At 40.2% G+C, this 16,623-nt stretch overlaps 1 protein-coding gene across 1 annotated transcript; it reads right to left on the reverse strand.

Annotated features, from left to right (window-relative positions):
- Positions 1–7,311: 7,311 nt before the first annotated feature.
- Positions 7,312–15,285, reverse strand: srsf3 (serine and arginine rich splicing factor 3). Its single transcript, XM_003220354.4, has 6 exons — positions 15,097–15,285; positions 13,128–13,335; positions 12,432–12,566; positions 10,378–10,416; positions 9,241–9,327; positions 7,312–8,989 (listed from the first exon to the last, which is right to left on the reverse strand). The coding sequence occupies exons 2-6, from the start codon at positions 13,331–13,333 to the stop codon at positions 8,962–8,964; spliced, it is 495 nt and encodes a 164-aa protein (XP_003220402.1). The 5' UTR covers positions 13,334–13,335; positions 15,097–15,285; the 3' UTR covers positions 7,312–8,961.
- Between the last annotated feature and the right edge of the window lie 1,338 nt (positions 15,286–16,623).

The raw sequence follows: 16,623 nt of genomic DNA on the forward strand, positions 1-16,623 counted from the left end.
ATACAGAAAAATGAAAAATAATATTGTAACTTCTCTTTATTCAAAAAAGCTGCCTAAGATTCATACTTATTCATACTCTCTAGTTCAGTGGTTCTCAGCCATTTTTAAATCTTATCTTCATACTTGAAGATAAGATTCAAAAATGCTAGTATCTCTAGTTGTGGTTTTTAACCTGTGGGTCCCCAGATGTTTTGGCCTTCAATTCCCAGAAATCCTAACAGCTGGTAAACTGGTTGGGATTTCTGGGCGTTGTAGGCCAAAACACCTGGGGACCCACAGGTTGAGAACCACTGCTCTAGTCTGAGTGGCTGAATTATATCAGAATGGAGGTTATCTCTCATTGGTGTGCTAATGACACCCCACTCTTGAATTCCTTTCTATTTGATCTATGGGATTATAGAAATGGATGCTTGACATCAAAAAATACTGGAGGGGAATTTACAAATGGAAGATTAATCTGGACAAAACAGAAGTATTCCCATTAGTAAAGCAACCAATTAAGAATATGAGGCTGCATTTCTTGAAGAATTGGTCTGCCCATTGGAGGGCATATCAAGCTTTCTTATTGGGTGTTCAAGAGGTAGCTGTGTCCAGGAACACTTTTGCCCAGCTCAGGCTGATGAATGGCTATGTCAGGTTCTAGAGAACATCCCTGTCATAGATATCTTTGTTACATCAGTATTAATTATAATGCCCTCAACATAGGTTTGCCTTCAACCAGACATTTCACTCGCTCCAAAAAAAGGGCTTGAAGACAGTTGATTGCAGTCAGTTATCTGGAGAAGGCATTTCCTTCCCGGACTGCCAATTCCAGATCTAATTCTAAGTAGTGGAAATGGCCTTTAAAGCTCTTAGGACCAGGAGACACAAAAAGACTGCTTCCCATCACATGAATCTGCCCACGCTTTTCAGGTTATCAGCAGAAGTTCTTGTTACACATGAGGGTTGAGGGTTGACCTGACTAATGAAAGAAGAAACAAAAGTCTATCTGGTTGCTGTGCTTTAGAATTGAATCTCTGTGCTCTCAGATTAATGTCATTCCTCCCTGATGGTACTTCATATAAATCTGACAGCTCTTTTGGCTTAGAAAAATGTCACTGAAGTTCCCAGTTTTGTGCTGTTGAAATCAATTTTACCTTGGATATACCCATGAAAATGTACTTCGTCACAAGATACTTCCTTATATTCTCAAAGATTTTTCAATTTAACCTTCTAGGTCAGTTTAAATCAACCCAGAAGTTTCCGAATATTTGTGTTTTCTTGTTTGCTTTGGATATTTTGAAAAATTTAAATTGACATTTTGTTTTTAAGAAAGTAAGTAAGGTTTAGCTGGTAAAGAAGGCGGAGATCACCCAAAACAAACAGGGAAATGAGCACACATCTACACTGTATTTATTGTGCCAACAAACACCTATATACATGCACTATATGATAGAATAAATCAATTACTTTGTGTTTGGCTTCCATATGTTACAGATAAGGAACAGGATAATTTTCTAATGTAGAGTTAAAATAGAATAGATTCTTAACATCCAAGGGAGGAATCATTTAGTCTTGTTAATGTTGATGGAATTGCAAACCCCAGCAGTCCTAGCCAGCTTATTGTTGAAGGATCTTAGGAGATGCAATGCAACAATATTCTTTCCCACCCCATCAGAGACAGACAGGCGAAGACGGTTGGCAGAAAACTCTCTAGGTCTACAGTTTCTAACATTCTTAAACTGTAGTTTAGGAAGGTTTTGTGTAGAACTAAAGTGTACTGGGTTTAGATTATACAAAAGGCAATTGAGCCAATTTCTCCTTTTAGGAAGCAGGGGGGTTTACATCCACCATATAACATAAAACATGGATTCAAATAAAATATATTAGTTATAATGTTGTATTTTTAACAAAATACAACATTTTGTAGGTAGGCTTTTACAAAATACAGGCATTAATTAACTTAACATGGAAAAGTGCCCCCCCCCCTCCCAGTGGCCACAGTCCTCTCCTCCTCTGTGTCTAAAGGACTGGGATGCAGATAACAATTATTTATTTTTGCCTGCCATATCCAGATAATCCCAGAGACTCAGAATGCATCATTGATCTTTATTAATTGGCAAGGGCAAGTCTGAACTAGTTTGGCTCTATTAATCAGCTTCCATGAACATGTTGAGTACTAGGCTAAGTCAATCACCAAGTTTATCAACAAGGATATAGTGAAGATATTTCGATGTATTGCAGGATACAATTATTTTACCAAGTACATCAGCCAGTTTTTTATCTCTTGCAATAACGGAAAGCCATGTTCCTTGTTTTCAAAGATGAACCCTACCTGCTTAGGAGGTACAGTGGAACTTCTCATACAGGAACCTCTGCTCATAATGATGGCTCTGTATCTAAGTGAACTGTAATTACAGGCCTGACACCAATTACAGAATTTCTCGGCAGTTACTGGTATCTTGCCATGTTGCCAGGAGCCATTTCCACACCTGTGCCTCTCAATGGGCTGCCCATTCATCTTCCCCCCAGGAAGCTGGTTCTGGAACCAACTGACATATCAATTTTCCACAAGAGCAATATAGGAAATTTGAATGGCAGCTATATCTGTCATTTTAATTTCCTGAAGCTTCCTGGAACAATGCTGTTAAGGCAGTATAGAAAACTGACAGTGAAGTTATAAAGCATCCTTATAGCACTGTCACCACCAAAGGATTAACAGAGGTCACCAGAAAGCATTCCATCTAGAATCCCCCAAATATTCAAAATCATTCAGGACACGTACTAAATTGCAATATAAATTTTATCTTTTAATAATTATTGGGTCTTCAGGTTCACTGCACATTAAATACTTGACTCACTCTTGAGTAAAATCTATCATCTTGAGGACTCGAGTCTTCTGTCATTTAGCAGTAGCATCCTTATTCTTTTGCAAAATGTGTGGTGTAATGGTTTGAGTGTTGGACTTCAACCAAGACAACCATGGGTTCAGATCCCCTTGGCCATGAAATTGGGTGACCTTGGACAAATCACATTCCTTGTTTCAAAATAAAACCCCTTTTGAACAAAACTTGCCCAGAAAACCCTACAATAGGAATGTCTTAGTGTTGACATAGGTTGGAAATGGGAAGCCGGAAAATCTGAAGTTTTAGCTACCCCACGGATACTGAGGGGGAAAGCCTAGCGAGTTGAACTAACCGCAAATGTTCTGAGATGAAAATCAGGGTATCACCAGTGTGAAGGCAAACAGAAGTTTTATTCGATCTGCAGAAGGAATGCTCACACGGCAACAAAGGATCAAAGTGTATAAGCATAGCGAGTATGAAAAAGGCAGGCATCTTTATACACATAAAATGCTACCCGCTTGAAATTCCCTCCCAGCTCTCTAGATTGGTCCATGCGAAAAAGCTGGCTGGCATTTTCCAAGCCCGATTGGTCCAGGAGTGGGGCCTTGCCAGGTCACTCTCCGATTGGACAGGGAGGCGGTGATGTGGCTTGGGTTCCCCAACCAGCTGGCTGGGAAAGCCCTGGGGCTTCCAATGGTGATGTGAGGGAGGGCTCCAGGCGGAAAGGTCAGGTCCGCCCTGCGGGACATGGCAATGTTAATCCAAAGACAATGAAAGTCCGGAAAACCGAATGAGTGGATTATGTGGGTATCGAGTCCAGGATTCAGGCACAATCGCGGTTTGCGAGACCCAAATACTTTCCCAGGAGGACAATGACAGAGTACTGTCAATAGGAGACTTGGAGGGTCTGTCACCTTGGTTTATCGAAACCTGGCTCCTGGTGGAGGAGTCCTGGAGCGAGACTGTTCAGGGGTTATTGGAAGTTCACTTGAGTTTTACCTTCAATGTTTTTAGTTCATAAAGCATATAGAAATAAAAAGAAATAAAAAGAGAATGTGGTTTATTTCAGATGGGGTTGAAAAGACTGGCTGGGGAGAGAAATAGCTGATTGCCTTATTTTGGTTATATTTATAGGATGCGCCATGTGTAGATTTGCAGGGGGAAAATAATAAAAGGAAAATAGCTATGGAGAGTGGGACAAAGGGGAGGGAGAAGCAATAAAGTCTAGCAAGGGAGAAAGATGAGTGTATCTCCGGCAGCGGAGCGGTTGGTACTCTGACAACAGCGGTGGCTGGCTTTTCCAGGCTCCATTTGTGCGCTGCTGCTGCGATCTTGGTAAACCAGCCGAGCCGGATGTGTAGATAGCAAGGTTTTGGGGAAAGTGAGGATTGTGTTGCTGGGTGTAAATAGGGAGACTTGGAAGGGTGAGGGTCGTGGCAACTCATCGAGGCCTACCGCCCTCAGAACACTATAACTCCCATGGATACTGAGTCTTCACTTTATATGGAGGGGGGAACTGGTGTTCAGCAACAAAATGACTTGAAGATACAACAAAGAATATTAGTGTTTAGGGATAGCTGGGTAGTTAAAAGTGAACCACACATACAGAAGGCCTGTTTGGGAAGATTCCTCCCCATCTCAGAATTTACCAATTACTGAAAAAACAGTATCTTCCGACAAACAATTTGCCGGTGAGATCACATCTAGGATGGGACAAGTCTTGTTCATGGTAGGTGTGTGGGTCAGATTCATTTACTAAATATACACTCTTCCGGGGTCCGCAAGCATGACTTGTTTACAACTTGACCTAATTCTTTGCCCTTGCGATTAGCAACTGTGAAAAGAATGGGTAGACTGTTCTCCAAGACTTGAATGGGACAGCGATAGGATATATGGCAGATATTTCTACAGTGGCACCTTCCTGACCATTCTGTGAATCCTAGCAAGCACTTACACCTCAGGACAAACTGATGTCTAGCAATGCAGGCTTATTTAGAGCAGGCCTGCACAATATCCACATGGTAAAACTAAAACTGTTCACCAATGCCACAATAAAAGGGACAGTGTTTTGGATGGTGTCTATGACTGACGGAAGAGTCTTTTCTCTCCCAGTTCACTGCCAGTCCAGTTGGTTTCACTCTTAGTCTTCTTACCTTACCTTGCAGGACCTATAATGCCCTTTTCACATACCATGCTGTAGCTAAATTAGTTGATTAATAACATAAAAGTTAGAAATAGGTTATGCTTATATTGTGTTGACTCACTAAGCTTTCTAAGGGCAGACTAAAATCCTAACCCTTATCAGGAACTTGCATGATTATGAAAAGTCCCCTCATTGGATAAAAAAAGTGTACAAAATCCAAGGGCTGGAACTCATCTCGGTTTAATGCTGAAGTTATAATACTGCTACTTGAATCTCACATTAGGTTAAGTTTGTGAAGTTTAAATATATGCAAACTTTGGCTGTCCAAATAAATACAATACTATCTTGATTTGATAATATAATTTGTGTTGTTGTACTTTTAGGATCTATTTCCAATTAGAGCTCAAAGCTTTTTGTATCACCACAATAAAGTCTCGTGTAGCCAACACTGTGTTCAAGAGAACTTCAAAAGCCCCTTAAATCAGCAATCAGTCACAATGTGGATTAAAATTTTCATTAAAAAATCTTAAGATACAAGTTTTTGACACCTGATACAGTAGAGCTCTTTTGTACGCTTAATATGATATGCCTCTCAATCCTTTTCCCATTTATCCATAGAAAGTCTGCGATATTGAAACAATGTGTTCGCAAACTGATCAGCCGTGTTTCACTGATGTTGCTCTGAAATCAATAGCTTGAGAATGAAGAGAGACCTGTTGCTATCACAAAGATTTTATGCATCACACCCACAGGTATCTAGTATATTCACAAACACAAACTAAGCCACGAAGGAAGGATGCCAAAGTCAGTTTAAACGCATCTGTAAATATAACATTGCACTAAGTTCTCAAAGGTTGCCTTATACAAAAATTTACATGAATATAAGCCCCAAGAAAAAAAATGGACACTACTCTGCATAAAAACCACACACTTATTTCATCTTGTAGAAAGGTAAAGGTTTCCCTGACGTTAAGTCCAGTCGTGTCCGACTCTGGGGGTTGGTGCTCATCTCCATTTCTAAGCCGAAGGGCCGGCGTTGTCCGTAGACACCTCCAAGGTCATGTGGCCAGCATGACTGCATGTAGCGCCATTACCTTCCCACCAGAGCAGCACCTATTGATCTACTCACAATGGCATGTTTTCAAACTACTAGGTTGGCAGGAGCTGGAGCTAACAGTGGCCGCTCACGCCGCTCCCGGGGTTTGAACCTGGGACATTTCGGTCTGCAAGTTCAGCACTTTAACGCACTTTGCCACCGGGGCTTTTTTCATCTTGTACAAAGACTAAAAACTGCTGATATATGTAGTGTTCTATTTGGCAATGACAAAGAAAAGTGTATTCTTGGCAGTGGTGCCCCATGAAAAAGTACCACCAAAACCCCACCCCAGCCAGGCCTTAGCATTCTTTGGCATTTCCACACCTATAAACTGTTACCTCTCTCTTGTCATACAGCTGCTTTTGTTTCTTTTAAAATTTATGGCTCTTCTGCAAATCATTTTGGGATCCTCACAAGTAATATGTTTCACAACAGAAATATGGCAACAAAAAACACACAACTATAATATTCTACAAAGTGTATTGTGATATCATTTCTTTAGTAACTACTCCCATCACCTAAAGAACATTACTCCCCCTTTTGGTAGACATATTACAAACATTATACAGCCCAACAACCTCAAAAATCTTGATGTCTTGCTTTTTAGGCCTGTGCACTTATTCAAGAATTTGCATTAGATATATATCTACTCCAGTTTCTTAGATATGGTCATCGTGATTTTCTATGGGCAAGCAGATGAAGATTGGTATATGGCATATGTTCTGTATTTCTAAAACTAGAGCTGATAGGGGAAAACTGGCTCCATTTTTCAAATCATCAAATATACCCAGAAATAGAACGAACATTTGAGGCACCAAAATGTGTGTTGATCAGTGTTGTTATTGTAACACACACATTACTATTTAGAACATGTTCTTGTATCTTTGCTTTTCAAGGCCAGTTCAAGTATGCAAATTTACGAAGCTGGAGCTAACAGCGGGCGGGCGCTCACTCCGCTCCCTGGATTTGAACCTGGGACCTTTCGGTTTGCAAGTTCAGAAGCTCAGCACTTTAACACAATGGTGTAGGCTCCAAGCTCTACACCATACTAGTTCCCTAAATACAGTCCCACTGTTCAATAGGAAATAAATATTTGTGCTTTGATTTCAAGTTTTTTTTCTTTTCTGAAAACTTGGCAGACTACACATACTTGCCAAGGAGCCACCACTCACATAGGCCTCTTATTACCATGATCCTATCATTGTGCTTCAAGACAATCTACACAACTTGACAAGGCACACAAAAACTCCACAATACAAATCTTTAATGAAGAGTTGCCATTTCCCAGTTGAAATTCTTCTGTTTATCAGAACTCTATAAAGTTCAGGCTTTGGATGATCATGTATGAATTTAATCCAAACGTACAAAAGCAGTCTTTTTCTGGAGTACAAGATTGATGGACATTTTGGCATAATAGTCACATGCCACAAATGGCTTCTGTTGTGGTTAAACACTACATGCAACATTTAATGTTTGACAGCTTTGTGGACGTTAGAAAGCAAAGCTTGGTGTTTTAACTCAATTACGTAAAATGTTTGCTTTTGGCGTACAAGTCTGAGTGCTTCTTGACTGAAATGAATGCTCATCTAGATGTAAGCATGCTAAGACAACCACTACTGTAGCTTGTGTGATAGTAACATTTTAACAGGGTGATCAAGAGCAAGGAAATTCCCTTCACATCAGACACAGATCAATAGAAGCTCTATGTCCACGGCCACTTAAATACAAATGCAGTCCTCCCTCCACACTTTCTGTTTTGACTTTTGTGGATTTGAATTTCCAGATCCTCCAATATGGGTCTATGTTCGGTTTCTAATGGAAGTTAACCGGTCATGCTAGATCTAGAATTTCTAGAGGTGTGCTTTTCTTCAGATAAAAAGCCCAATTTCTTTATTTGTGGTTTTTCACCTTCACTGGAGACCTATGTTCCAGTGAATGTGGAGGGCAAACTGCAGTCTCCTAGCAGATGACTATCCAAATACAGAAACAGTAAAACTATAGCTTCAAAGTGGTCACAGCAACAGAGCTAAAGCTCACCTAAGTGTTTATATTTGTCAGATATAAAAGTACTTAGAACGATTTGTAACCAAAACTTTAATCCAAAGATCTCCAAGAGTTTACAGTGACATGACAACTTATGCACAAAAAGGATGTTTTTTGCATCTACAATGTACCCTTATGCATCTACCTTTACCCAGTCATTTGTTCTTATTTTGGTCTGAGCAACAGTTCATTAACATTTTAAAGTTAAAGCAGCCCTCCACACAAAAGTACAAAACTTAATCTACACTTTACAGAATAGAAGACAGCTCTGACTAAGCTGGTATAAAATCAGGATTGTAAAACATTTTTTAGAAAATCTAACTACAAGGCTTTCAAGTCACTTTGCGTGCTATTGGCATATACCTGTCCACTACTCTGGCAAACTAATTAAACCTCTGGGTCCCACTCTGCATAGATTGCTCAGCTGTGATTGTGACAAATGCTCATGATTAGTAGTTCAGGTGTTGCAAAATTTCTTTCCAAGTTTAAATCCTGTGAAGATGCCAAACCAGTCTAAAAGATTTAAGAACATTTGTCACTGCATGGCTTTTGAGGTTTTATTTGGTAGGTCTATGCAAGGTGATTTAATAACATCAATGCAAATCAAAGTTATGCCTAAGGGTACACTGTAAAATAACAAGTTTTATTACACTTCATGTGACCTGCTTAGAACCATATACAGATTCACAACTTACATTTGTCACCGGTTACAAGAGACAAGAAAAACAGAATTTGACAGCTAAAACATCTTAAAAATGCACCAAGCTCATGAAGTCTTAAAGAAAACAATGTTCTGTACATACTCCTCTCTTCAGATTGAATGTGACTTCCTGTACAAGTCTCTTCCTGTTGTCTTACTTCCTGTCATTTGACCTGGAGCGGCTACACAAAATACACATTAAAGATTTTCAGTTAAACAATACAAGTTTAATTCATCAACAGAATTTATTATAAAAACCTTGTTATGCGACTGTATTCATGTTTTAACTGACATCCGGAAATTCATCTTGATCAAAAACGTACACATACAATTAAATAATTTTGAATAACTACACTATTGAAATTAATCTAATGAGGCATCTTTTTGAATAAATTTCTTGTCCTACTGTTAGGATAGTGACTAATGTTCTTACCTACGAGATCTGGAAAACGAACGGGAAGGCTTATGATTTCTCTCCCTTGACAGTGATCGCTCTCTCCTCCGATCTCTTGAAAGGGACCTACAAGACACATATTCAGAATTACTAGAGAACTCTCATTAGCCCTCACGCAGCAAAACTAAAACCTTTGATTGTGTGCTCTGCATTTTAAAATATATTTTAACATATTAATGTACTTGTTATTAATTCTATAAGTTGTGCCTAGAATTATGTTACCCTAATGACGTTTCCACAATATTCCCACAATGAAAACATTTTTTTCCAGAAATAGGGCTAACATACTTTTTTGCTCCAATACTTTAGATTGGCTGAAATAAATACATACTCCCAATAGGAAAAAGCAAAACATTTTAAAGAAAGAAACTGCACACTTCAAACTGCTGAAATTATGAGTGGTAGAGAATGCAGGTTTAGCTCTATGTGAATTACACAACAAAATGACACTTGAGGAATGAAAATATCCTGTTTTAATGCATGAAACTAAGAATAAGCTGTTTATGGAAGAATACTCTAATATTGTTTCAGTAGGACATGTAAGTTGGCAGACCTTGAAAAAATTATTTTTCCATTCACTTTAGTTTACTTTAAATATTTTACATGAATTGCTAATTAAACAATTTTGACGAATATTACAATGGTGATGTTTTGTACCTGAATTGTGCACAGCTTCAATGTGTTAGCCACTCTCCAAAGACCATTTAGTTACATTTTGTTTGAAGAGTAATTCAGTATTTTTATTTTAAAAACATTTCAAACCCAAGGCACCATCATTTATTTATTTTATTTATATATTGCTCTTCTCCCCCTGGGATTTATCACTTCTCTTTATACTAATGAACCCTCAGAAATATGCAAGAGTGAATTCAGATTAGACTATGATCTCTAAAAAGTCAACTTTTTGTATTAAATGTCAAAATTACACATTTTGGTTAAGTCAGCTTTTGGACCACCTAGGTTACACATTTAAGAATTGAAGAGCTTCCAATAACTTAATATCTGATTTATTTTTCTGATGTAATATTATATTCAGTTTAAGGTAGTGAGAAAAGCTCCCAATTCAACATCTGATTTTTATAGAACTCATATTCAATATCCAATATTAACGATTACCTGCTGCGGCTACGGGAGAAACTTCTCCTTCGTGGAGATCTACAATCAAAAACAGTAAAGTGAGTCTTTTCATCAATCCAACACTGCTGGTGTGAGGCAATTCCCAACTTGTCAAGTCACTGTTGGGCCCAGTGAATGTGCCAAGACAAATAGCACCCATCGTCCAGCAAAATGGAGAGATTAGGGCATTAAAAACTCAGCGTCATCAGAATGTTTCCAACCATGAGTTTGCTTTAACTAATTCCATGTCATAGCAAACCTGTCCAATGCAGCACTTCCATCTCAACTAAATCCACTGCCTAGAACACTATACCAAAGTCCCACAAGTAGTTCCAAAATTAGCATAAACTAGTATTTTGGAACTCATGCAAGGTTGAATCCTTAACAGGACATAAGGTAGCTGGTGAAAGACTAATACACACAGTGACAAAGCCATCAAAACTGAATCATTTGTGAATGTAAATTTTAATTGTCACAGTGTGCTCGGTCTAGAAGAATCGTAGTTTGCCCAATTTAATCCCAAAAAATTAAATTGTTTTAAGTTCTGAAACTGTTAGTAAAACAATTTAAAGGTGAAAGGAATTGGCAGATTTTTGCAAGAAAAAGCTAAGTTAGCAATTAAGTGGTTGCCATCTTGCATGCAAATATACTGTTTAGTTATTTACATTAAGTTTCCTTAGCACCCTTAAAAGTTTTATTCAAGCAACATATGTATGTTACCACGAAATTAAGCACAGCCAGCCTTTGATTGAGAAAAAGTAATTACTTATAAGCCGCTTACTCCTTATTTTAACCAGCAGTAAACTGTATAAGCAGGAAAAACTTACTAGTTTTTGGTTTCAACAAGCTAGAAATGGTGAGGTGAGGCTGCCGGACTGACTGCCAAGAAGAATTTGCTGAAAAGGTTTTGCCAGATGTTGCGTTGTATTTAGTTGGTTGGCGAAGGGGGTGTTGTGGATTTTTCCTGCTTTTTTGTTAGCCGAAGGCTGCTGCTGTAGTTGTTGTGAAGACATTTGGTAAATAAACAGCTGAGCTGATTGGCCGGGAATGTGTGGGCGGTCGAGGTGGCTGCTGCCGATTTGGTTAAGGTTGGAGAGAAGGCTGAGAGAAAACAGCATGCTCGGGAACCAAAGGGCGGTGCAACCTGACGACTGGCCATGCCTGGGTCATGTGAAACGACACCAGCCAAGCTGAATGGGGCGCGCTGGTCACATGACGCTGAAAGGGCTAGTTGACTGGCTAATGCAGACTCAGAGGGTGGTGAGAAGAGACATGATGGTGACTCTGTAACGGGTTCATTTTTTATTAATAGATGGACCAAAAAGCATAAAAAAATGAAAAACAAGCCATCAGTACAACCATCTATTAGCTAACAAATACTCCTATTGTGTTCTACAGTGAAGGGGAATATGGCTGACTCTATCTTGAATGGCTCTCACTTGCAACAGGCTAAGCTTTCTGCCCTTGCCAGAAATCTGGATTTAAATATTGTAGTGAATACTTAACACCCAACAAACCTGTCTGGATCATTGATTGTGTCACTAAGAGAGAAAAAATCTTTATTTTGGAATTTAGTATTGAGGAACTACAATGGGAAGTCATATTTCAACTGTTTGTGATACTCTTAAGTCTAGCCAAGTAACTACTGATTGCTTTAGGATTTTTAAAACAGTTGCTTGCCTGGCATCACTTGTGATTACAACAGAAATCATACTGAGTGGAAAAAGCCAAGCTGCTGAATGTAATGTTTATCAACAATGGAATAAAGAAAACCAAAAATCAAGTTTGAGTACTGGGAAGAAAAAGAAGCAACTAGAAGATGAACAGACTTCAGGAAGAAAGATGACAATCCATGTTGGAGGGAACTATGAACTGGTATAGATACCTAAGGATAAAAATCAGTGTTCAACAGTATATCCCTCTAACACATACTTAGGGAATTTAGAATTTGGTGATTCAATAGTGACACACATCCACAAGCCTTTCAAAAGCCTATTATGCCAAAATGTTAATATTGCAAATTCTCTGTTCAAGTTTTTTTTTATGCCAGATACCTGCGGCGAGGTGGAGGACTTCTCCTGCGATAGTCATCTCGAGGACGTCTACCCCACGAGGGGGGAGGACCACGGTTTCGACTACGTTTTTCACCATTGGACAGCTCCACTCTGACACGACACCCACAAAGTGTTCTGCGAAATAAGATTAATGTCAAATAACCAGCATTAATTATTCCAAATACACCAACTACTAACAAGAAATTCAACCTACAACAAAACTAAAATGTATTACAAGCCTCCATTGTTTCTGGAGATGATAGTAATGATTTTATTTCTTACCCACCTCTCCTTATGGCAGGTTACAGTTTAACAAATGTCTGGACCAATATAACATTGGCCTTCAAAACAAAGTATTTGAAGACTTAATAATTAACTGTAAATAAATCCAAGAAAGCAGTTCCCAAACAGCATTTTAATTTAAAAGAACTGCAACTACTAAAAGCTAAACTACTGCAGATTTGCTTTCCAAACAATTCTCCTTGCCTATGCAATTAATTATATTTCATACTGATTTAATACGTTCTTACTTCCCATTCTATGTTATCAGCCTTATTTCAGTGTTTTTCAACAATGCTGAATTGTTTTTGTGTATTATAAAATCTTTCTGTAACATACAAATCAAGATTTTAACCTTGACTAATCTATATGCCCTCAGAACCCATCTACAAGATGTAAAAGGCTGGATTTTTTTACCTCCCATCTAGCTCTCTCACGGCATCAGCTGCATCACGTGGGTCTTCAAATTCAACGAAAGCAAAGCCAGGAGGATTCCTAGCCACCCATACACTTCGCAATGGTCCATAGTAGCCAAAAGCCCGTTCCAGTTCAGTTTTGTTGCCATTGTTCCCAAGGTTGCCTACATAAACCTTGCAGTCCAGTGGACACGAGTCACGATGCATCTCTACAACATGATCAAGAGAAAAGTATTGTCAAGCTTCCACTATAAGCACATACTAAACCCACAGTGATACTCATTTCCCCACAGTGAGGAAATGCAGCATGAATATAGACAGTTCATTTCAATATATGTGCCTTCAGGTTTCCTGTTGATGTATAGCAACTCCACAGATTACATAGGGTTTTCTTGGGAGAAATAATATTCAAAAGGTGGTTTGCCCAATTAAAAAAAATCAAGTACATAAGGACTACAGAAGCACAAAGGAAAATGCTGACTAAATGGTATAGAACCCCAATTAAATTAGTTTATATAACTAAATCATTTTCAAAATTGTGTTGGCACAGATGTGGAGAAACAGGCTCCTATATGCATATGGGGTGGGAATGTGATAAAGTACAAACATTTTATAACAAGGTAAAGAAATGGAAGAATAGGGCATAAATCAGTGTGAAATAAAATAGAATTTTTCACCCAGAACCTAGACAAGAATGAAAACACTAAGGATTGGGCAGAAATTATAAATTATAAAATATAAAATACATGACAGTCACTGCCCAAGCAACTGTGGCCTTGGGTTGAAAAGAGCATAGGAAGTGGGAATTTTAAAAATGGTTCGAATTTTAAAAATGGTTTGAATATCTAGCAGACTTCATGGGGAGAGAGGGAGAAAAAAAATTTAAACGGTGGTTTGAAAATTCCTTCCTCTGAAATATACCTTAAAGCAGTGGTTCTCAACTCGTGGGTCTCCCCAAGTGTTTTGGCTTACAACTCCCAGAAATCCCAACCAGTTTACCACCTGTGAGGATTTCTGGGAGTTGAAGGCCAAAACATCGGGGGACCCACAGGTTTAGAACCACTGCCTTAAAGCATTTGGTATTTGCTGGAGGCAGGGCCGTAGCCAGAGGAGGGGGGGGGGGGGTTAAAAGTCCAAAAATCCTCGGTATGTGTTAGGTTTTTAAAAACCTAGTTTATTCATGAATTGGTTAACCAGTTAAAATTCATGAATAAATCAAGCTTAGATGGTTGAGGGGGGGGGGTTTAACTTTTTACCCCCCCCCCCCCCCGGCTACAGTCCTGATTAGATGTGTCCCCAACCAAGTGCTTACCAGGGCTGACCCTGCTTAACGTCTAAAATCAAACAGGGTCTGGGGCCCCACATTTCCTACAATGCAGACTTTTAAGGCAGGATGTACATTTATAAACACTCGTCCGTCTACAGATAAGGGCCCATCTACACATAATGCTGTTTAACTGCAATGAAGGAGTCTACACTGGCCATATGATGCAGTTTCAAACTGCATTATATGGCAGTGTCGGTAGGGCCATAAACCGCCATTTCCTGAATCCGCTAATGTGAGTTCGGAAAGCTTAAATGCAGTAAATGGATAAATAGGGTGTCTTTTCTGCATTTAAAATGCTTCAAAACACTTGAAAATTTCCAAGGGACTGCGTTATGTGACTGTTCAAAATAACGCAGCTCATGGTAAGGTCGGTCGGGGAATTACAAACTGGCCGAGTGAAGAAAATAACGGCTTGTAAAGAACGCCGCCTTCGGCACCCATTACTTCAACCCTTTTCTTGTTAAAGCCAGGTATACAAAAAGAAAAGCGTCCCCGTGCTGAAGAAGCCATGCTTTCCCTTCTATCCATGGGCCCACCCCCTCGATCGGGGCCTGGCGTGACTCCGGCTCCACAAAATGGCGGCGGCTCTTTGTCCGCCGTCAGGGCCGCGAGGCCTGCCATCCCGCCCGCGCCCCTCCCTCACCGGCTGCCGGGCTAGGAGCGCCAAGGGCCTCTCACGAAACTACCGCTGCCTTTTTTTTCTCCTTCGTCGTCTTTTTCGCTTTGTCCTTCGGCCCCTTAAAGCGCGCTCGGCCTCGCCTTCTTTCCCGCCAAGGCCTGAGCCGTTAACCACCCTCAACTCTTTCGCACTGGACAAAATGGCGGACGGCAACCCCACGGCCCTGATTTTATATACGCCCTGCCCATCGAATCACGTGGGAAGACTATCCACCAATGAGAAGCCGTCTCTTCAATGATCGACGTCTTCGAAACTCAGCTCCGCCCGTACGCGTGGTAGCTCCTCCTCCTTTCTCCTGCCCCGACTGCAGGCTAGGGCGCGGTTACCATGGCAATCACTGAAGGGGAAGGGAGGCTTCGGCGAGGCCTACGTAGAGGCGCGGGAAGGAGTCAGATTTAGGCCTTTCTATGGCACGCAATTTCGTGGTTTGAGCTCTGCGTTATGACTCTAGAAACCTGGATTCAAATCTCCGCTCAGCCAAGGAAGCTCCGTGTGTGACCTTGGGCGAGTCACATTCTCTCAGCCTCAGAGGAAGGCTTTGCCAAACCGCCTCTGAACAATGTGTTGTCGAAGGCTCTCGTGGTCGAAATCACTGGGTTGCTGTGAGTTTTCCGGGCTGTGTTCCAAAAGCATTCTCTCCTGATCTTTCGCCCATATCTATGGCAAGCATCCTCAGAGTTTGTGAGGTCTGTTGGAAATTAGGCAAGTGGGGTTTATATATCTGTAGAATGTTCAGAGTGGGAGAAAGAACTCTTTTCTGCCTGCGGCAAGTGTGAATGTTTCAATTGGCCAGGTTTTTTTTTTTAGCATTGAATAGCCTGGCAGCTTCAAAGCCTGGCTGTTGCCTGCCTGGGTGGAGACTACACAGAGAAGGTACTGAAATCCACAAGCACGTGGACAATTTCAACAGAAAGGAAGAAACCATGAAAATGAACAAAATCTGGCTACCAGTATTTTAAAAAACTCTAAAATTGGGACAGTACATAAAGAACAACACTCAGAAGACAGGGGAATTCCAGACAAGAAACAATCTGAGCCAGTTAACACCTACCAACAAAAGGATTCCCCCAGGCAGGAAGCAGCCAGGCTTTGAAGTTGCCATGCTATTCAGTGCTGATCAGGCTGGCCAGTTGCAACATTCATACTTGCCTCTGGTAAGACAGGAGTTCTCTCTTCCACCCTGGACCTTCCACGGATATATAAACCCCACTTGCCTAGTTTCCAACACCTACAGCCTCTGAAGATACATGCCATAGATGTGGGCAAACGTCAGGAGAGCGCTTCTGGAACATGGCCATACAGCCCGGAAAACTCACAGCAACCCAGTGATTCCAGCCATGAAAGCCTTCGACAACACAATGCATACATTGTTCTTAACCAAGGGTGCATCTACACTGTAGAATTAATGAACTTCGACTCTACTTTAATTAACTGCTATGGCTCAATACTATGAAATTCTGGGAGTAGTGTTACAAGGTCTTCAGCCTTCTC

This window comes from Anolis carolinensis, chromosome 4 (assembly GCF_035594765.1).
Source record: "Anolis carolinensis isolate JA03-04 chromosome 4, rAnoCar3.1.pri, whole genome shotgun sequence".
Classification (NCBI taxonomy): Eukaryota; Metazoa; Chordata; class Lepidosauria; order Squamata; family Dactyloidae; genus Anolis; species Anolis carolinensis.

What these genes read in the sequence shown, in the direction of transcription:
- srsf3 (XM_003220354.4), bottom strand. Translation starts at nt 13,333, where the DNA reads ATGCATCGTGACTCGTGTCCACTGGACTGCAAGGTTTATGTAGGCAAC. An exon ending in GTGAGAGAGCTAGATGGGAG is followed by an intron (nt 12,567 to 13,127) that starts GTAAAAAAATCC and finishes CTTATTTCGCAG; the next exon opens with AACACTTTGTGGGTGTCGTG. An exon ending in AGTCCTCCACCTCGCCGCAG is followed by an intron (nt 10,417 to 12,431) that starts GTATCTGGCATA and finishes TTTTGATTGTAG; the next exon opens with ATCTCCACGAAGGAGAAGTT.